At 38.9% G+C, this 23,400-nt stretch overlaps 1 protein-coding gene across 1 annotated transcript in view; it reads left to right on the top strand.

Annotated features, from left to right (window-relative positions):
* gnaz (guanine nucleotide binding protein (G protein), alpha z polypeptide) overlaps positions 1–9,693 on the top strand; it is a 31,128-nt gene extending 21,435 nt beyond the window's left edge. Inside the window, exon 3 of the mRNA XM_030436083.1 lies at positions 7,345–9,693. Within this exon, the coding sequence (XP_030291943.1) occupies positions 7,345–7,689 (345 nt within the window). The 3' untranslated portion in view covers positions 7,690–9,693. The remainder of the gene's footprint in view (positions 1–7,344) is intronic.
* Positions 9,694–23,400: the final 13,707 nt, after the last annotated feature.

The following is a 23,400-nucleotide window of genomic DNA, read 5'->3' as shown; positions in this document are numbered from 1 at the left end:
AGGCTGTGTGCCATGTTTGAGGAAGAATTCAGTCGCTCATTCGGCTGTTATTCAGAAATCTTTCTGCAAATTTTATGATGATCACTGATCATTAGCTCCAGAAAACAGTCTATATATGTACACAAAAGTGTTTCCAATGCTTTAAAGGTTCTCATTAGAGAGAAAAAGTGTTGATTTTTTTATGATGCCTTGTTGTACCCAGTGATCATCCGAGTGAATTTAACCTTCAATGCTTCATACAATGTCACACAAACGGAAAACAAACTTCGCCAGAACAAATCCACACGGTTCAGTTTCAATGCACCAGCTCACACAAGACTATACACCAGAATAATTACAGTACAACATTTACCCATCAACCCATTCCCTGATGCATTTTCCCTGTCCCATCCCTGTCTTCATAATGAATCGGTTGCCATGGTTACCGTTGCTTAGCAACAGGCCAGTCAAATGCTCCTAATCCTGCACTGTTGACAGTGAGCTGTGACTAGGGAAGGGAGGATGAGAAGGGGTGAGGAGGGTGAGAGGAGGGGAGGGGGAACAAACAGCGGCACTGGAGAGAATAGATAGGAGGTGTATATGTGCATGCATGTATTGTGCTCTTGCGTGAGCGTTTGTGGGTGCGTTATTATGAATGTGCATCGCAGGTTTCTATGCACTGGCCGAGGCTGAGCAACTGCGGTGAATTCTGTGTGTATGTGAGGTGAAAATGAAAAACCTCATGGTGAGGTTAGCGCTTGTTTAATCTGGCGTTAGCAAAACATCAAGGCAGACACTGACTGCCATGTCAGCGCTAATTCTATTGTTTCAATTATTATTTCATTAATCTCTCACACAGGAATTAATGACCTGTCACATGAAGGACAACCAGAGATTATTTATTGGTCTTTCATGTTCCTGTGTCAAATTTGTTAGGTGCCCTTTTTCCTTTCTAGGTATGAACTGATCTGAATGTAAATTGACTTTTAAATCAAACTGTCCCTCAAAAACACAGAGGAAGGTGTCAGAGCAGTGCCTCACAATGTATTCAGGGATATTTTCCTCACTCAGCAACAGCATCTTAAACGCCTAATGGGTTATCAAATGCATTACTATCATGTAATTAAATTGCTTTCTATGACATTGTGTTGTTTTAAGACAGAGATTTCAATAAAACAGAGGGAATTTTCAAGGACACGCCAAGGAAAAAGTCATGCCATGTTTGTTTTAGCAAAAATTTAGATGGTCACGTTCACTGAGTTTCAGTGCACACTATACTATCTGGCTATCGTTTGATTCCAGATTCAACATATCTTTAATGTTACTGAAAGTCATACCAGTATCTCACCTGATGGAGAACATACCACGTTTCAGGGACTTACAGCAGCTTTGCTTTGAAGTCTGAAAGTGCAGCTTCATACGATCCATGTTCAATGTAATATTACAGTAGTTCACCTATACTAGTCATACTCTTACAGAGTACAAAGAAATAAATATACAGCAGATACAAAATCAAAAATACTGTTAGCTGTCAATTAAAAATGTAAAGAAACTTTAAGGTGTAACAGAAAAAACATGGTGACATGACAGAGAAAATCACAAGTGGTTAAACAAAAGCCTCCCTTCTTGTTTGGCAGTGACATTTCTAAAGTGAACCTTAATGAATTCCCAAGGGGTAGCTGCACACTTAAATAGATAATTTGGGTCTTTTGATATGGGGTTGTTTTTCGGTACATATCCCTAGTCAGTGTATTACCTGCAGTAGATGACAGTCAGCTCAGAAGCAGGTTAAAAGCAGTGAGAAGCAGTGACATTGACATGGACATCTTGCTGTCAGTCCCATTAGCAGTACAATGCTCTCCTTCCCTGTACTCATTCTGCTTCTTCACACGGGGAGAGCTGACGGTCATCTACTGCAGGTAATACAATGATTAGGGATAAGTACCTCATACACTTTAAGTAATTTGTATTTATGTGAAACAAAGCAATAAAACTGGGATGAACTTCCTCATTAATACTTAAGCTTAATTAAAGCCTGCGCCTCTGGACTATTCTGGCGGGAGGCAGTGAGGAGAAAAGTAGTGTACGTGTGTGTGTGTGCGCGTGTGCGTTTGTGTGTACATATATATATCTATATGTGTGTTGTGTGTGTGCTTGCGTATCTGTGAATCAGTGGGTGACTGAAGCAAAGGGAGGGGGTCTGCATGCTTTAGTGCTCCTGGATGTTGCTCTACCCCCTCCTCCCGCTCCCCCATTAAGAAACTCTTACTGTACGAGCGCTGTAGTGAGACTCCCTGGGCTCAGCTGGCTGTCTCCTGCCATACTCTCTTAGCAGCTGGGCTCTTGTTTTGACACCCTGGAAAGACAAGGAGTGAGGTCAAACAGACTGACAGGACTTTGTGTAGTGTACAAGGTACAGGAGCCGGTCTTTGTCCCTGGGAACATACACCTATACAGAAAGGAGAGCTAATGTTTCAGTCTGACCCGGTTGTAACATGGGAGAGAATAGGCAGAGAGGCAAACATATGTATGGAGAAAGAGCAGTTTTAACCCTTAAGTTCGAGGCAAAATACATTTTTATTCAATTTGTGTTGACAAAAAAACATTTTTTTTTTCTCTCTGCGTGTATTAATTTTTTTCTTTTTTCATTTTAATGACTCACTGCTCAATTTTAAGCCTCCTCCATTGATACAGTTGATATAGTTTGATCAATTACTTAGAAGAATGGCATTTGGGATTCTAGCTCTAGATTGGTTCCAATCCTGGAACTCACTGAAAGATGTTTCTTAAAATTTTTAACTAAACCTTTTTCTCTGAGGCCTCCTACCTTGTGTCATCCCCCAAAGCTCAATACTGGGCCCATAACTGTTCTCTATTTACACGCTTTTCTTGGGTCCTACTATCCACAAAAATAACACACATTTTTCATCCTGTGGATACAATACTCTGCTTTATGTCCCCTTTGGAGCCAATGATTCAGGCAACTTTGCAAATGTTTTACCTTGCCTCTCGGACATTCAGTGATTGACAAAACCATCAACTTAATGATTCCAAGTCAGAAATCCTGTTTCTTGCTCCTGTAAATATCCATACTGTTATCCAGTCAACCTCATGTTAACCTTTGCCTTCCAACTTTAAAATCAAGACATTTCTACCTCAAGCAGACTTTGGAAAGATCATTCATGTCTTTATTTAATCAAGTCAGACAGCAAACTCCAGCCAACTGCTCTCTTGCCTCCTTTCACTAATTAACTAGTAAGTAGGTTTTAGAATTTATTTCAACAAGTTTAGCTTTAAAGCTCCGCAGGGTCTTGGTCCCAACTATATTTCTAAGTTTCTTGTCTCTTATGCGCTAGTGTGTAACCTGAGAGCCTCAGCTGGGACCCTCTTCACAGTTCAAAACTCCACTGTGTCACTAAAGGTGACCAGGCTTTAATAATATGGGCCCTTCATTTATGGAACTCCCTACCAGAGAATCGTTATTTTATCTGATCGCACCATTCCCGTTTCATTAGTTTTTATCAGTTATCATATTGTTTTATCACTGCACTGTGTAACCCTGCTTGTAAAGCACTCCATAAACATGTTTTGGAAGGTGCTTTATAAATGAAGTTATTATCATTACTTCAGTTGTTTAAACAATTAGTTCATTCATTACTAGAACAACGGGTCTTTTTGGAAAAATGTTTTCACAAGCAGTCAGCGTGCGAGCCACATAAAGCCCAGAAGCTGCCTCCACGCATACATTTTATGGATCAAAAATATGTCAACCACATCAAAGTGTATATGTCTATGTATGTTGCACACACAGGCTCATTCATGTTACACACAAACTCATACTGTATATGAGTCTATGTGTTACTCTGCTTAGCCTTAAACATAAAAATGACAATGAAAAACATCGGTTAAACACTGTTTGGACTTGCAGGTACTTAAGGTTCATTTTACCACCATCTCTAATTGTTTAATTTGCAATGAGTGTGTTGCGCTAATTAAAGAATCTAAAATGTATTTACCCCTACATAAAGCACAGAAACGCTGTCTGTCTGTCTGTCCATCTGTCGATTATCTCGGCAACCGTTCATCAAATTGACTTCACACTTGGCCTGACTTCACGCTTCTCACATATATTGCTGGGGACCCAATTAAGTCTAATGTCGAGTGTGAATTCTTTTTAGATGAGAAATGTATTAGAAATTATTAAGCAGCAGGGCGGCTTCAGGGCTTTGACTGGCTGAAAGGGATGATGGCCCCTCACTCAGTTTAACCCCCCAAAGAGTCAGATAGAACACACAAACGACAAAACATGGGAAAATAACACAGACACATTTTACATTAATCTTACTGTTAAAGTTTCTGTCGGGCTTTAAATCATCTAACTTCTTTTTTTGTTAAAGTTTTAATTATTAATTCATAATAATAGATCTTGGTGACATAATCTTTATGACCAACTGTACATTTCATTTGAAGTTGTAAAACATTTTCAGGGCTGCATTTTAAGGTTATATGAATCTTTTTGTTCTCACAGCCTTTTCATCATTACCCAAAAATAGTACACTTACACCACTGAACAATCAGGGTGTGCTTTGAATCTGCATTAGGATTGTCTAATCCTTTGCTACTCCCCTCAATATCTTTTTTCATGCTGTGCAGGTCTTGTGATTTGCTCAGAGCATCGTGTTGTGTCTGTAACCTTTTAAACAGCAGTCTTCCATCTGACAGCCTCCCAGTCACAAGCTACTGGCCAGTCGCCACATGGCAGCCATGAACAGATCAAGTCTCTTTTTCTTTCTTTACCCTTAAACATCTAACAACACACAAGCTCAAATTGTATGGAAGCACAGGGACACATACAGATTTCTTCCTTATCAAAACTATCATCTTTTACCATACTGCAAATGAAATGGTGAATTTCTATTTAAAACAATGTTTTTTGTAATGTCATGCCCTATTGAAGTGGAGTCTAATGAAAAAAAAAGTAAATGATAAACAAGTTACATAACACTTAAAAAAAAACAATTTTTTTGAACAGTGGTACAGTGTTAAGGGGTCGGGTTGGTTGCAGATACCAGCCACATACTTTAGACATCAGTGACTTATATTATAAAGTTGTGAATTAAGTCTTTGACTTTAACTCTGTTAGGGAGAAAAAGGTTATGGCTACAAATAAATGATGATGTACCAATATTTGAAAGAGCTTCATTCAGCATTCATTCATAAATATATATTAATATATTAAAAACGTTATTTTCATTTTAAAAATTTAAATTCAATTTCCTACAATTAACTTAATTAATTTCAAATTTAACAATTAACTGCCAACATTGTCAACTGTGTCAGAGTGGAGGTTAACACAGTTGACATTTCAGCCATTTTAGGGCTTTGTGCTGACTGCAGACCTCAGACCTGTCACCATATGACTTTGACCAACTCGTGTTTTTATACACTTTATCTGCATATTTGTAAATATAACAGCTAATGCAAGTTCACGTGAACAAGTTCACGTCAACGTAGTTGACACTGAATTAATCTACTCTATGTACACACCATATTGATAAAATATTGAAGAGGAGAAGTAGAGACTTACCACACCCTCTTCACATCTCCCTCCAAAAAGGAAATAACATCGAGTGATGTTGGACATGTGACTTAAGAGCAAACCATTGCTGATTTACAGGAGATATTTCAGTGAGTGACATGGTTGACAGAGATTTCTCAGACACACACAAAGTGGATGATTTTATGCACATGAATGAGCAAAATAGATTTTAAAATGCCTTTCTCAGAATTCAATAATCATTTTGAACAAATATTTATGAAAATATTATACAAAAACATGTAATTTAGGTTTAATTTGAAGAGCAAAACCTGACATTTAGCAAATCAGACAGCAAAAAAACAACAAATTCCAGTTTAGTATATTCATTTATTTTATGCTAAATAAATGATGGGATCTGTTGACTTTTTGTATTAACTAAAAGATAAATGTGCCCTGATGTAAAATTGATCATTGCTTGAAGTAAATAAATAAACGAACTGATAAATTAATAAATAAAGTCTATGGACATGAAATGTACTCCTAATTAAGGAATGACTCATATTATACAATATTAGCTATTCTTCACAAGAGTGAGATGTTGATCACAGACTGGATATTTCACAGTTTTGGCCTTGAAGACCAAGATTGTTGGTAAAAAAATTTATCAGCTGTTTCAGAGAAGAATGTGAGAGTTCAAACTCAGGTCTTTATCTGTCTGAGTCTGATGTCTCTGTTGACTAAACAGAGGAGATGTACCTTTGGCTAGTCAAGTGGATATCTGGGACTTGTGCTGGATGGGTTTCAGTTCTCTTATCTTGTCTTCATTTTCATTTGAACCAACCCTGTCTCCGAGTAATTATTTCTGTAAAGTACGAAATTGTGGTCATGATAACGTTGTGAAATTAAGTTGCTGCCTGGATTATGTTTGGACTCAACCCTTTGAGTAAAATAAGGTAATTGGGGTGGATGGGGGCCATATAAAGTTCAGTCATACCAGAATGCAGCGTTTCCAATCTGGACTCCTGTGTGTACTTAGTTTTAAAGCCCCACTCCAGCCAGTGTCTAATAGTTAACGTTCTTTCTCAGACAGAGAATTGGGGCGTTATTAATAGTCACTAGCATGGATTAGGGGTAGCATCGATATTAGCATGGATAAACAATAGCATGAATATTTGCAGAGATAGTGATGGTGAAGTTCTTCTTGTGTTTTGAAGCGCTGTAGAGTTTATTCATGGTCAAACTGTAACCTGTTCTGTACATTTACTGCCACTAGACAGTTTCTCTGCCAACCTTTCCCTTCTGTTCTGGTCGCTAACACCAGTCTCCTCTGAACAATGTAGCTCCATCTCAACCACTCACGCACTGCACACTGCCCTGTTTCTTAAAGGAGCCACACTGCTTTTATAACCCCTGTTGGAGGATGACGTTGTTTTAGTCAACTTTATTAAACCTTCTGCTGATCTTTGGGTCTTGTTAATTACCAGGCGCACAGACACTGTGGTAAACACTGTGATCAAACAACATTTCTCTTATACGGTCATATTTTGCCATTTACAATAACAACGATTTCCCTTATTATGACAATAAATACGTAATTTGGTTGGCATTATGTTTCCCTTAAAGATATCTGCTTTTGCAAATTAAAAGTTTTGTTTGTTTTGAAGTTTTGCCAAATCACGTGACCCTGCCTAAATTCAGATAATTTAGGCAGATAATAAAGTCCAATTTTTGTTGTTGCTTCAAAGTATTTACGAGATTATTCTGAGCTGTGAAGTCCTTTTCTAAGCTTCTTTCTTATTCCCTTTTGTCTCTTTACATCCGCACAGAGCCGCATGGCGGAGAGCTTGCGCCTGTTCGACTCCATCTGCAACAACAACTGGTTCACTAACACGTCGCTCATCCTCTTCCTCAACAAGAAGGACCTGTTGGCTGAGAAGATCAAACGCATTCCTCTGACAGTGTGCTTCCCTGACTACAAAGGTCAGAACACCTATGAGGAGGCCGCTGTCTATGTGCAACGGCAGTTTGAGGACCTCAACCGCAACAAGGAGACCAAGGAGATCTATTCGCACTTCACCTGTGCCACTGACACCAGCAACATCCAGTTTGTGTTCGACGCTGTCACGGACGTGATCATCCAGAACAATCTCAAGTACATTGGGCTGTGCTAGGACCTGAGGCTGGGTGGGGGGGTGGGGGGAGGGTGAAGCGATCGGCCAACCATCAGGCTTGATAAACAAAAGGCACGTCAGTCTGCCTGACAGTTTATCTTTTTGAGGAGTTGCAAAAGAGAACTGCAAATGAAATGAGGTAGAAGGATGGTCAGAGCTGGATGATACTGTAGATCCAAGCGTTTCAATCGAAACAACAAAACTGATGGGCCATGGTCAAGATGGGATTTTTACCCAATGTGTTTGCACTGAATATGAGTATGCAGAGACACCCAAACACACACATACACATGCGCACACACACACACAGACACACACACATCCTTACGTTTGCTCACACACAAGATCCTTGGATCAACAGTCAAGCACTTGTCTGACAGGCAACACTGGAAATTTTAGACAGCTACCCCTACCTGCCTGCCAAACCTGAGGTAGCAGGTCTGTACTGGTGGTTTTTCGGTTACACTTGTCTACTTTGTTTTATTTGCCAGAGTCAATTAATGCTGCTTTACAGGAAGAATTTTGACAGAATCAATGTTCTCTTTTTGGATTTTCACCCTAACAGTGGTAACCAGTGAGTGCACCTGATGAGATGTAGGGAGAGCCTGTATTTCTGAGGAAAAAAAAAATGTCAGTAGACATGATGTCACAGGGTTTCTGCCTAAAAGAGGAAACTGCCACAGTGTAAAGCTGAAGTGAAATATGTTTTCTACACACTATTTCTGTTTTGCCCCTTGGTCTACTATCCAATGTTGTTCTTTTTCCCTCTTTCTTTTATCTTTTTTGTGCTTTAAAAAAAAAAAAAAAGAATATGTCTCTCAAACCTGCCTTTTATAGCAGGTCACTGACTTATAATACCCGGAGAATGTTATGCTCCGCGGAGTCAAAAGTATTCTTTATCATCATTCCAGTTTCCAGCAAGAGACAACAAAAACAGTGCCAAGATCAATTTGTAAATAAAACCAGATCCCATCCGTTACGTTATTATTTGTTTTGTTTTGTTTTTATGGACAAATACATTAAAACATGCATGATTTTGTTACTTTGGGATACTAATATATTTTCTTTGGGATTATGTTCCTCTTTTCTTAGGTTTAAATAATATATTCCCAAAAATATATATAAAAGTCAAACACTGTGTACGATTGTACAGTTGTCAGAGAGGAATCTATTGAAAAGAGTTATATCAATATAATAACGGTGATTATGTTATGATGATGATGAAAAAGATGATGATGATGATGATGATGATGAAATTGGTGATGATATTGGTGATGACAACTACAATGATGACAAGGAAAATCTCACTACATAGATGAGCATGAGAGGAGAAAGTGGATCAAAGGACAACAAGACTGTAGAAAAATATGAAAACAATGAAGCAAACCTTGAAAGTTCAATCTTCCTTGCATTATCTAAGTGAAAATTGTTAAACAGCCAGTCAGTATGATGTGTAAATATACTGTAAGGTACACTCTTTGTTCAAACAAATGAAAATAAAGGTTGAGCTGGGATACTGTAAGTGAGATAAAGAGAGAGCGAGAGAAAGAGAGGGAGGTAAAAAGCCCACTCCACTCCTCTTACCCTTTCGTTTCAGTTCAGAGGGTGATGTGCAAACAACTCAGCAAAGGGCTTCAGGCTTGACTTTACGGGATGTCCACCTCAACAAAAGACAAAACAATTAAAAAAGAAGTATAAAAAGGACAATAACTATGAATAAAACAACTTATGCAAATTTTCATGGTGTAGTAAATGTGTTTTTGGGTTGTGCTGGTTGTGTCAAAAGTGCTTTCAATGTGTTTGGGGGATGATGGCGCTCCATGCCACTGGCATTCATAATGTTACGGCATCAAATGACATGCAGCATGGAATAGAACGTACTGTCTGAAATCCTGTGTCCTAAAACACGACATAGAGAGGGTTTTTGTCCTCACCGTACAATGTAGCCGCTGAGGCAAGAATAATTCGGACATAAAGTATGCAATTAAATTACTCCTGAATGAACTTGGCCTATGTGTGATGGGTTGACAGCGTACAGGGCCGTACAGTTTCCACTCTAATTAGTGTACACAACCCAGCTGACCTGACATGTCTGCTGATGGGTCCGTCAAAGAATAAAAGTTACTCAATTTAATATTTATGCAGTGGGACTTTGGTGTACCTCAATAAATCCTAGAAATTGTAAAGTGCAACACTTATCATCATTAGTGTCTTCTGAAAGATATTTAAACACAAAATGATACACTGGCTGTGATGAAACAGGGGGATTTTTCTAACCAGGCACGCTAGCCTGTTACCTTAATGTTACATTTTTGTGCTATGACTATTTTTCATGTCTAAACATTACTTAAATATTCAAAAGGCTTCCAGTGCATCAGACTCGGGACCATACATAAAACATTACAGCACTGTGTGGTTGATGGTTTTTGAAACTATTTTATTCATCTTTTACTTGCACAATATAATATAAAAAAAACAAGCTTGCAGGTCACGGGTATATTCTTTTGCGGACTGATTTAAGCAACAGTGGGAATTTGTTAGAGAGATGAACATAAATAAAATCCACTGCTGAGAGGGGAGAGTCCTGCTGAAATCATGCCTTGTGACTGTCATGTGGTAGGAGCTGGTGCCAACCATAAAATAACTTGAGTTACAGACTGGGAGGATATCTGCGAAAGAAATCATGGGAGGTATAGAAATGTTCTTTATTTGTACATTCAATCGAATCAGGAAACAACTTGACGTTAAATTCCAAGTATTAATGGTAAATTGGTGGTGTTTTGTCATGACTGATTTGTCACAAGGTGGTGCTAAGAAGCTGAAGTTAATGCACTTAAGTGTCTGGAAGGCGCCACTTATCAAAAGTCTTGTTGATCTAAGTGAAATTGCTCGGAATGACAATAAATAGCAATACTGAGGAAATGCAGAAGCACATTTCAAATCTGTTTTAACAGCAACAATCACATTTGAACAGCAATGACACTAGAAATTAACTCACATGACTCCCATTCTTAGTATTTACTGTGTATAAAATGTATTATAATAACATATGGACAAAACATATTACAAAAAACAGTTGAATTCCACCTTGGAATTCACCAAGTTGTACAAGGTTACAGAGAGAACCCAAACCCACACTGTGAGCATAATGAGGCTTGAATCCCATTAAACTTTGTAGTAAGTACATATATATGGCTCAATGCAATACATTGTTTGTATACTTGACCGCGATGTAATAAGGACTGGGAATACAGTTTTACTGAGAAGATACATAAAGGATGTATAAATAAACACTTGTACAACATACACTGCAAAAAGTTACTGATGCAACAGATACAGTAAAACAGAGGTTAAGGCATAGGACTACTACCACTTTGTTCCAAAAAACATGACAATGAGAAATAATTACATTTTCTTGGTGAAGAAATTATCCAACTCTATGGCTCTATCCCACTTCTATTTTTTACCCTTACCCCTTGTTTTCAAATGCACACTCACCCCTGACACAGAGTTACAAGGGGTAGCAGTTAAAATCTTTCTCTATGAAATGGGAGAACCCTTCAAGACCCCATATCTCATTAGTGGCTTTTCAACAGACACTACCAGACATTTCCAATATGTCGTCTTCAGCTGTGTTGATTTCTCTTGTGTTACTGCGGCTATCCTGGTACTATCACAAGGACATTTGCCATTTATCCAATGGAGGTAAACAATGATGGTCAAAATTCACAACTTCATGCTATCAATCAAGTCATCAAATAGCTTTATAGGCCAGTCTGCACTGATACTGCAGGAGCGGTACAAGTGCAGCAAATTTGCTGCTGGACTTATGCTAAATTTTGGGCATCATTTGCCATCAAAGGGCGTAGGGAGCAAAACTGAAACAAAGACAGACACGCACAAATCAGTAATAACAACGTAGAGTTACTTAGCTAGCTAGTTAGCAACCAAGACTTCAGCAAAGTAATACCGATTGTTTTATGCTTATTACAAAGAAAACAACCATAACAAATTGAAAGAACAGAGTTTCTAACCCTGGACATATACATTTCACGCTACCGCACAATAAGAAGAATCAGGACACCCTAACCTTCAGTGTGACTAGCAAAAAAGAAGAGCAGGGCTAAGCAGTAGGGGCAAGGGTGAACTGGGATTGGGCCTTAATGTTGTAATTATGACATTGTAACAGGTAATATGATGTTTAAGAGATATCACTTGTCAAAACACTTTATAAGAAGGCAAATCAGCCTATCAATTTTTCAAATAGATTGAACAGACAGTCCAAAAAATTAGATGTTATTAGATATAGTATGGAGGAACTGGGTGAAATTGGGATAAGACAGCCATCAGCAAATCAAGATCAGAGTTATGAAAATGGGTTGTTCAATCATAGTTTTTGTACGCAAATTCACTTATCTCTGACAGGTTGCTATAATTCTTCGGAACCCTGAACAGAAATAGTTTACTTTACTTTCAGATTTTGGAAACATCAAAAAAGCTTAGTTTATAGATTGAAGATTTAAGAAGGGGCCATGCCAAACTGAGATTTGTCATCAGCATCGAGACGTCCAATATCAAATAACATAAAAGGGATTGAGGGCACTTCTAAAAATGTAAGTAGTTCACAAACAACCATGGGCACAAATAGAAATTCTTGGCCCTATGCTGACAGTTCTGAAACAATAAATATCTATAATCCCTGGCATGTTCCAAGGCCCCATCTATTTCTATGCCTCCTGAATCATTCAGACATTTCTTTAAAGGAAAAAAAAGAGAGAAGAAGAATGGCCTTGCCACTGATCTATCTTGACCCTTTCCCAGTTGTTGACCTGCACTTCTAGTCCCCTATATAAGATCTCTTCTTGACTGATATTCCTCACACCACCACAAAGTATATCTTGTGATTCCTCTGCATTTAGCTTCGCTCAGCACCCTTGTCTTTACTCCCTCCAGATGAGTTCTGTGTCTCCTCACTGACCTCAACATTTATACCTGCCTGTGATCCCCTGTGGACCTTCTCCCCTTTCCTCTAAGCTTCTCTATCTGCTCCCACCTGCTCTTTGGCTGCAAACTAGCTGGTGAATCAAATGGAGAAAATTCCATAAGTCTGGCTTTCTTGAGGGAGTTTTGGTATCTCCTCTCTCTCTGCTGGCACATTTACAACCCCCAGTCTCCTGCTTCAGAAGCTCAGCATCATCCTCCCTGTCGTCTCAGCGCCACTCCTCCCTCCTCTGTTCACTCCACAAAGAGAGCGATGACAGCCAAGGCTCATCTTCCAGGCAACCCTCTGGTCACTGTCTCCCCTTCTTTGACCCCTCTAACATGAGCTTAATGTCTCCCTCAACCCGTCCTTAATGACATCCTAAAAAGATTCCCATGAGCAGACTTAACTTCTGCTCTCTCTGACCCCTCTCCCCCTCCCGGACCATCCCTGTTGATCTGCTCTACTTCCCGACTCATATCATCAACCCCTCCCTGACATCTGGTGGTGAACCATCTGTCTTTCAGTTGGTTAGAGCCGCTGCCCTCCTCACGAAACCTTCTCGTGACCTATATGACATCCATTAGAGCTTCTGTCAAGCTTGTCTTCTGAATGCATCCCTTGGTAATTTCTGCATTAAACTGGACTTGCATGTAATGCGGCCGTTTTAAGTCGTTATGTCAATTTCTATGAGATGCAACTTCTTAGTTGATTGTTGAGATTCATTCTCATGTTGGGATAAAAACTGATGCTTTGGGTTGGTGGATGGCTCGATAGTTGATGATCTTGGAATGAGAAGCTATCCTTCTCCATAATCGCTGTCTGCACCCTAATGTGTGTGAGTCCAAATAAGGATTTTCTGAAAGGAAGTGATAAAAGCCTGTGTATAAAATTACATTCAACCAGTGACAATTGTTTACAACAGTATTACCATTACATATTAGTTATATGTCTATACAAGTTAAATTAATATCTCATAGGCTAATTATGAGCAACATGCTTATTAGCAATACCACTATGGCTCGCCTGAATTCTTCAACTCTTCCACATGACATGGTTATCAACATCGATATTCGAATAGTGTCTAATCTCAAACTCACAACAGACAGTCCGACATACTATCGTTGCAATCCCTAAAGCCAGGCAGCTAGCATGACTAAAAACATTTCTAAAAGTCCACAGGAAAGCATCTCTGCTGCTGAGGACAAGCAGCTAAAATGAGAGGCCACATGGATTTGATAACAAAGGCCTCTGCCATCTGTACATGACTGTTACAATCCCAGGTATATGTGCTGAAATCCGTTCTTTTTATCCAAGGCCAACTTGAGGGCCTCTCTGCAGGCTCTGTTGTCGTTTGTTAGCCCTCCTCTTGTGCCAGCCGGATATGCCAGAAGACTGTTGGCCCTGCAGATGGACTGGCAAGTGAACCGTCTACAGCTTTCCTCTACAGGTATATTAAGTGAGCATAACCTCTGTCTTCAGCATTTATCCAGGAAGCCTTCCATACAATGCCCCAATTATCAAGTCAGCTCAAGACTGACCCTCTCATTTGATATCATCAACAGGAGAACAATGTCTGGCCTAACAAGGTAACTTATTACTGTACTGCTGAGTGGAGTTTTCATGCTGTGTTTGTTGTGTTTGTTCGGGGTGCTCCAGTTTCCCCAGCATACATCAAAAACAGGCATACTGGCCAAATGCGCAGGCTTGAGTTGGTCTGACGGCTGCCCACTGCTCCTAAGAGATGTGCTGAAGACATGGACCTACCTTAGCAGTCCTTGGTGATTCCTGAAGCTTTGATCAAGTCTCACAGGGCTTTGGGATATCAAATACATTTTGTGCCAACGTTCCTCTGTTGAACCAAAGAATATGCCTAAATGTGGCTGATATTAACTCAACACAGACATTGGGTGTGGCTGCACATGGGTGGCCAATGAAGACTGAATCACAAGAATTAAGCAGAATGCTTGGGCTCAGTCACACAATAAATGTCAAAAAGAAATCTTTTAATTCCAGTGGAATCCCCATAATCCCAGTTAGACCTCCTTCAGTTTTAAAAACATAACCTCGGCCAGTTCAATTAATGTTGCAACAGTAGACCAGATCAACAACTTAATAAAAGACAAAAAACTGCGGATGACTATACAACAAGCAAAATGAGAAACAGACTCAACAACGCAATAAAAATGCAGAAAACACAAGCAAATACATAAACTAACACCCCCATCCCTCTGTAGCACTGGTAGGCATGCCAGCCTGCTAGTTCCATGTACGTGCCATCTGCAGTGTGGGACTCGACTAGACTGGAACATAAACTGTCAGACTGATGGACAGTGACAAAAAGTGTACTGGCAGTCACACTGCCACAACCAATATGAGCAATAGGAGCTGATCACTGGAATGCTACAGCACTAAATTACTGTGTCTCCTATTTACTCTGCCAACAAAGAAATGAACCGAACAGGGTTTGTTTCTTTGTTTGTTTGTCAGCAGTGATTAAATAATAGTCGAACTTTCAGGAAACTTGGTAGAAGGATGTGGCATGGGCCCTGGAAGAACCCATCACATTGTGGAGCAGATCAAAATCACAGTCACAACCAATCAAAATCCCAAAATATGCACATGAGAGACGTTTTCCTTTGTAACACGTATCAAATGTTATCAAAGTGTCTATTTTAATCCAAAACCATGTTTTTCTAAACCTCACCAAACCACACCAAAATACTGCAAAATTAAAAATTATAGGTGACATTCCTGAACTCAGTCAAAATTAGAAACAGATCGTCCTGGAGTAACATTAATTATGATACTCCAGGAATAACACCAACACAGCATTGTCAGATAGACCAACTGCAGACAAAAAATGCCAGAAACATGGTTTATGCAAGTACACAAAGGACTATGCCTGGCCCAACTGGCACAAACGAGAATCCCAGGTGAGCAAACTCACTTAGTTGTTTTGAGCGGAAGTGAACTAAACATGGGTTCAGCCTTTTCTTGCTGTTTCATGCAAAATCGCTTCAGGATGCTACGCTTCGAGTGCTGCATGCACTTGTGTTGTGTTACAATTTTCAGGTCTCACATTACAGAACACAACAATGGGTGAAATCAATTTATATCGATAAGTGTCTTTTTTGAGACTGAAGATGTGTTTCTGCTGGTTGATGATTCAATTAAGCTAAGATTCAATTTCAGCTTACTATCGTCCTACAGACAATTCTGTTACTGTTAGGCAGCACTTACTGTTTGCAGGTAGTGGTTAACACATAGCCTTCTGAGAAAGGGTATTGAAGTATCTGCCAATCATTCTGGTCAGAGGTCCTTGTGGTTGACGGGTAGCTTACTGTTTTCTTCTGTTTTTTAAAACCCGTAGTGAATAAACACAAACTTCCACAGGCCATGCCATGTCTCCCAGGCCTCGCCATGCTTTTGCTTCTGTTAAACAAATGATGTAAAAAGCCTCATCTCGGCTCAGCTATTCCATGAATAGCTTGCTCTGTATTTAACTATATTACATTTCCAGATCTATTCACATTTCTTCAATGCCCGCTTCCCATAATTGCCATCATTTGTGCCTAGTCTGTAATAAAATTACTATCTTCTAACACCTTTTTAGTATTTGGATGTTGGCAGAATGGCATCATTGTGCTAAGTAAAAACATACTGACTTTAGTAGCTTCACCTGTGATTTGCTTGACTGCCTGCTATACACAAACCCACACTGTGTATTTCCCTTACTGACAGACTGTGCGGCTCTGTGTATCTGCTGCTCTGTGAGTGAACTGGTGTGTCACTTTTCCATGAGCATGACCCTGATTTGCTATGGTCCTCCACTGAATCATGTTTGTGACTGACTGACAGACATATCGATGTTCATGTGCATAAAATCAACGGTTGCCCTTGTAATACTAATGCAGCTTAGGGAGGGGTTAAGGTTATGAAGCAAAAGCTGCAGTCCATCAATCACAGGTTTTCCTAGTCAAAATGAAAATACTCTGTTGTTGCTTTGGTAGATACTATGTATGAAGATCTGACCTGGTTGGGGGATGTTTTATTGATTAAACTTATTGTTTGGCTCATTTTGCTTTATTATAATTGGAAAACAACTGAATCAATGCATCACTCAAACCAGCTGCCATTTTAAAGCACATGGCTGGTCTTGTCCTACTTTTTTAAAAATCAATTCCCATGAAAAGACCAAAACCAGCAATTTGTTGCAGCACATCTCTCAATGATACTGAGCAGTAAACCTCAAAAAACAACTTACAAATATAAAATCTGATAATTTGCCAAAACAAATAGTACATGTGCTGGAGGCTAAGAGGATTAATACAGTTAGTTTTAACTTTTTTAATGGGATTTCTCATATATGTCATAAGAAAAATATAAAATATGGCAAGACCTATGCATATAATTCTGAGCAGGAAGTTAAGTATTATTGTTTTTCCGCTACTGTATTTCCAAAATGTTTTAAGAGAGGAGAGGTAAACAAGTCCTGGCCACACATGTACATTTTCAGTAGGATTTTTAACTTTCTTGTGAACAAAGACTATTTCAAACTAGAAGATGAGAATATTAATACATACTCTCTCCTGAACATTGTGAACACAGTCAATGCAATAACGAACTAATTATTGAACTGATAAATAGTGAATCCTTTCCTTTTGATAAATAACTAACCCTTATATTAACCCTAATTATCATTTTCATTAATATCGAGAACGAAGCTGCAACCATTTTCCAATTTGTCTAATATTTATCTCTTTTTCCATGGTGATCCTCCATTCCATGACCCCACTTAAAAGACATGATTCATTTCCATCCTCTGTAAGTCCTTTCATTGTCATACGTTCCATTAGTTCACAAAGATCACAAAGACATGATTTCAGAGAGGCAATCCACCTATAATTAATAGGCTTACTGGAGTCCAACTTCTGGGCAACCTGCCCTCCTGCCATACTTTATTATGGGAGTCTAAAAATGCCCCTAATGCTTTATCACAAAGATGATCTAACCTAACCTTTTGGATCATGTTAGCCTTGATTTATCCTCTTCTAATAATAATAATAAAAAAATACATTTATTACAGACACCCACTCGAAAGCATTATAAATGTTATGTGAATGTTGTTTCCATTTCTTTTCTGCTTTTGACACATCCAAAGGAGTGTACAACAAGAAAATAGGTCAGATGTTTTTCCCCAGATATAACTTTATAACGTCCAAAATAATATATATGTTGTTAAGCATGCCCAAATAAGCCCCAAAGAACAATTTGTTCTTCCATTAGAGCGTTTTTTGAAATACTGATTACGGTTGAACAAAATATTTGAAATCTTTGTTTGTCCAACAGAGCTTATTTTCTTTATCAAATCCCCAAATCCTGAGTGCTAAAACCTTAGTCTAAGAAAATGCCACGGTTACTTTGTTACTACTATCTGGCATTTTTCAATGTATCTAGGCCCAACCTGATTTTAGTGCAGTCCTTTTTCAGTATTTTCTAATTATTCACAAGTTGTTTCTTGCTCTGGAAGCTCTAAGCAGCAAATCACCAGGGAATAATCAAACATTTATAGTTTCTTTGTTTTAACAATAGCTTACTACCAAAGGTGCATGTCACAAAGTAAATTTAACTAACTTCAGTTTTGAGGTACCTCACAAACCCTGATCCACAACTCCTACAAGCCCTAGTCAGGTCAGAGATCAGCTTATGCTTAATATGACAGTCCATTCAGATTATAGTACAATTTTAAATCCTTTTTAATTTCTCCTTATTGAAAAGTTACTTTCAAACTTGTAGGGGTTGTTCCAGCTTCTCTGGTAAGAGGATCAGCTGCATTTCTTAGTCTTATGTCATACTAAACAAAAATGAATTCTATTTTTGTACCTTTCGTTGGATAAAACAAGCAATTGACAATGCCCTACTGGACCTGAGGAAACTGTGACTGTTATTTTTTTTCAGTTATTTTTGTCACTTCAAATACCAAACAATGAATTGATATTTGTTTTATCAATTCATTAAGGATTACTGCCCCACTGTCCCAGTCCCACAGGAGCCCTAAAAGCACAATGTTCACTGTGTGCCAGCTGTTCTACGACTAATTGCAAGCAGACCTTTTTTACATATCATACTCAGAAAAGCAAAGCCGTAACTAATAATATTAATGATGTCTGCATCCCATTTAGGCGGTGGAGTCCAGCTATTGACCACGCTCAACTCATGGCTTGGCTCACGAGGTCACCATTGTAAAGCTGTTGTTAACAGTATTAGTTCCACCTGTGCTCTTCCTGCTATGACAAGTCAAAACATTGGCTGTGAAAAGGACCCATTTGTCAGGGAGTATGCATCACTAAAACGCGATGTTAGCTAAAATGTCAAGGTCCTTAAAATGGCTCCTGTATTATTATGTACTCTTATTAATCTAGTTTGTGTGATGTTTTCCACATATGGTGCATGTTCCTATATAATTTTGTGTTTAATCAAATTGTCACTAATTGATACATGGCAAGCTTTGGGTCAGGCAGTTGTACTGATTATAGGAACTGATTGGATTCTTGGGCTCAAGAAAAATTATAATTAAGATGCCATGTAAAGTCTGCTGCTTTTATTGATGGGTACTTGATGGCAGCAGGGTACACAGACAATCCACAGAGGCTAGGAATGATAAAGGGGGTCAGGAGTTCTGCTGGGCCTCTTAAACACACGCATTAATGTATTACAGATTCAACTGAGTTGATTAACTTCCTGTTCAGGAGTAGCTTTTCTGGTACGATGATAAAATGAAATGATGAATTCTTCTAAAGAAATATAATATTCTTTGTTCTAATCAATAATAAAAATAATGTTTATATTTGTTATTATTATCATGTTTTAGGCTTCTCTCATCACAATCAACAAAACCCTACTGCAGCTCAAAATCATGTTTTCCTTTAGAGAAACACACTAGAAAATCTATAATGGATGTATTGTTGAAATCAGGAGATCAGCATTGGTCAGATTGTGGCATGAAACCTTTGAACAACATGTCATTGTTAATAATATTGATCTACTGTTAAGGTATGCTCAGTCTGCATGTTCCGCAAATGGGATACGGTCAATTGAACACTGATGTCTTACAATGCAACAAAAAAGACTGATATAGCTTCAAACAACAGAGCTACATATTGATGGAAAAAGACATGGAGACTAAAGAGATGATTTGATTTTGTCTGCATTCACAAAGAGCTTTATAATGAGCATACACCCTACTTGGTACAAGAGGAGACCTGTGCTTATGTAGCATATATAGTCATGTTCACAGAAAACAATATACAACCAAGCATCATGGGCAAATTAAATTCTAGTTGCACACCTCATACTGATAAAAAAAAAAAAATCTACATTATTTACAACCAACATCAAAAGCACATTAATTAAAACAAAACACAGCTACAGTAACAGCAAGTGAGGCAGCTAAGGTACAGGAAAGTCGTAATAGACATTACAAAGTATGGTAGAAGAATCACATACAACAATACAAAAAGGGAACAGAAGAGGAGTTAAAATGGCAGGTCATTGCAGGATTTGCAACACAAATAAAATACAGCAGACAGACAAACAGACAGCATCTTGCCATGGGGTCACACCAGCCACTCAGTAGTCATAACTTATTACATGAGCATAAACGTTCTCAAAACTGCTTTTGAAGTACTTTCAGCTACTATAGATGTCTCAAGGGAATAGAATGTGAGCCAAGGGCTTAAAGTGTGTGTACTTCCAGCTCCCTTGCTCGAACACCACCTATCTTTGAATATGGCCTTCATTTTGATCTAAACTACACACCTGCACTTTCCTGACTGCATCTTGGATGGTTGTGATGCTAAAATGCTGACAAAAATCTGTCCACAGACAGAAATATAATCACCTGGCACAATACTCAGAACCACTTCTGTAGTTGTCACCACTACAAAGAGTGTCTCCACAGTTTGCCACTAACACAGACACAGACACACACACACACACAGACTCAAAAGGTGAAAAGTATAGCAGCTGACGCTGTCACAGTTGGTAATAAATCCAATATAATCACTGCCTTAGTTTCAGAGGTTGTTTCAAAGTGATATTTCTCACAAAAAACAAAACTGTTGCAGGTAAAGTATAGAAAGAGAAAGAAAGTACCTGGAGTAAAAACATTTTTAAAAAAAAGCATAACCATTATTCCAGACTGAGTGACATTGACTTACCAGGAGTACTCTTTCACGCTCTGTCAGGTAAGGCAGTAAATGACCCTCCTGTCGAGGATGGAAGCAGGGCACAACATTAGCCACCAGCAGGATTCTGGTAAATGTGCAGGTTGCTAGTAGATGCTTCAGTCACCAGCCAAACAATGGTTTTGTATTGAGTTGCTAGTAAATTTCAACATTCACTAGCCATTGGCAGGTGGACAAAAATATTTTTTTTACCCTGGCGAGGAGGTTTACTTCAGCCATTCTTACCAGTGTTGCTTATATTTGCCGATTGGCTTTGAATCTAATGTGTAGCATGAGCACTTGTTGTCTGAAAGCAGTTCTGATTAAACCTATGCTGCCGACAAGAAAATACCAGATAGGCAAAATTACATTTCACATGTAGCTAGCCAGGTAGCATGGATTTTCTTTGTCATTTGAGACCAAATGCTTGAAAAATAGCACTGTTAGCTTAGCTGGGGTGCTACTTTAGCATTGTGTAAGGTAAATGTTGCATTTTACCCTGCTTTTAACAAGTCAAGGAAGTTAGTTTTTTGTTTTTGTTTTTTGCTAGTCAGTTCAGTTAAGTAAAGGTGTTGTTTGAGACTACTTTCAGTTAAATAGAAGTCTTACCTCACTGTAAATCGTTTTATAGCTTGCTTGTCCATAGCTAGTAAAACACAATGCAGATACTTTAATGTCTATTTCATTCATGTCCTCTGCTGTCATGTCCTTTCTGTGCGCATTAGCAGTAGCATCTTCTACGTGACATTCAGTGACGCCATGTTTGTGGACGGTTGGCAGAAAGATGTCCTTCAACTGTCATTCTTCCTCTTCTTCTTCTTTCTACTTGCTAGAAATCGATTCCCTCTCTGCAACAAAACAGGAGCAAGCAGAACAAAATCCCTGTTTTTTAAACTGGATTTACTGGACACTATTCAGATCAACTACTGAAGTAATTAGCAGTAATAATCACAGCTGGGCCAGTAACTGGTTAGCATAGCAACATTACAGCTACAGACCACACCCTCTGAATCAAGGTGGCATGATAGGCTCATCGGCTCCATCTGCTGTCTGGTGCAGGTACATGGTTTTCAGGGCAAAAAAGGTGACGTTGAGTTGTTTTTACACCATGATATGGTGTTTAAAATGTACTGCCTACACACTCAGTGGTTCACATCAATCAGCACAGCCACCAAAGACAAGAAATATGTTAATTGGGATATTAGCTGGGCTTTATGATGGCTAATGATGACATACAGTTGAAAAATAGCCTCAAAACTACCATTTAATTATACAGAAGTGTGTATAGCTCACAGAATAAGGGCACTATTTGGAAATATAGACCACAATCAATCATATTTCTGCCACCTTCTTAGTGATGCACCATTTCTGCTGTGTTGTACTACTGTGCCACCTTGTGGCTAAAGACTTCCTCAGAGGATTATTGTATGGTTTTGTAAATGTGAAACAGAGTTTAATGAGGATTTTTTCTAAATTACTGTGCAGAGTATTTTGCTTATAATGCATACCCATTCACTGCAATAAGTATTGCAGGAAAACAGGCATGTTCAAGAACATTAAATGTGTTGCTTATTCGACCTTTTCATTCATTTCTGTTGTTCAAAGGAAACTTGCAAGTTCAACTTTGTTTTTTTACACACCAAAAACACAAGGCTTCCCTGCTTTATTGCCAATGAACCCCAAACAAGACAAGTTTTATGACATTTTGGATTTCACTAATGTTAGTTTCTGTTTTTTCTTTTCAACCTCCATGCATCTTGTACTTAACGTGCTATTTTCGGAATACATCTTGCCACATCTTGATAGCCTTGCTAATATCAGAGCAGATTTTGACTTTGCATGGCAGGGTAAAGACCAGTGGAATCAGTACCTGTACCGATGGCCCATTCAGTTCCAGCAACCTCCATAGTTACCACTGTGTTTTACATGTCATAATGACTGCTGTTAAGAAGGCCTTAGAACCAATGACCTAAGGACTTGTTTACTTCCTTTTCTGTTGCCCTCAGTGTTGAAGATAAGTGGCTATTGGCTGATGAAGAAGCTAAAGACAGAAGTTAGACGCCTCTTCCCAGCTCCCACAGTTCTGCTCACATGAGCCTCAGTGTGATCACAGGCTTGGGGCAATGTGATCGTGTCATACATGTGAGCCTCACCTGCATTGACTGCCCCGGGGCCCGTGTGCAAGTTGCAGCTGATCACCCTGAAGCCCTCCCTTTACTCGCGCTGTCTATTCCCTGTGTGACAGCTCCCTGGGTGAAAAGCCCCATAGTCTGTGTCATGACTTGTGTCTACAATGGCCCTCTGTGATTGAATATGGAGCTGTGCCAAGAGATGGGGTTGTGATTACAACTCTTGAACTAATGCACATGAATTATGGTGGCCCCACAGGTGAATTCTGCCTCATCCTTCTTTACCAACTGCACAACAGATAAGATCAATCATTTAGCCAGTTGATTGTGTCTGCTTTTATGAAATATGTATTTCTTAATTCAGTATGTGAAC

The sequence above is a fragment of the Sparus aurata genome, chromosome 12, assembly GCF_900880675.1.
Source record: "Sparus aurata chromosome 12, fSpaAur1.1, whole genome shotgun sequence".
Lineage (NCBI taxonomy): Eukaryota > Metazoa > Chordata > Actinopteri > Spariformes > Sparidae > Sparus > Sparus aurata.
This window is presented reverse-complemented; position numbering and strand designations above follow the sequence as displayed.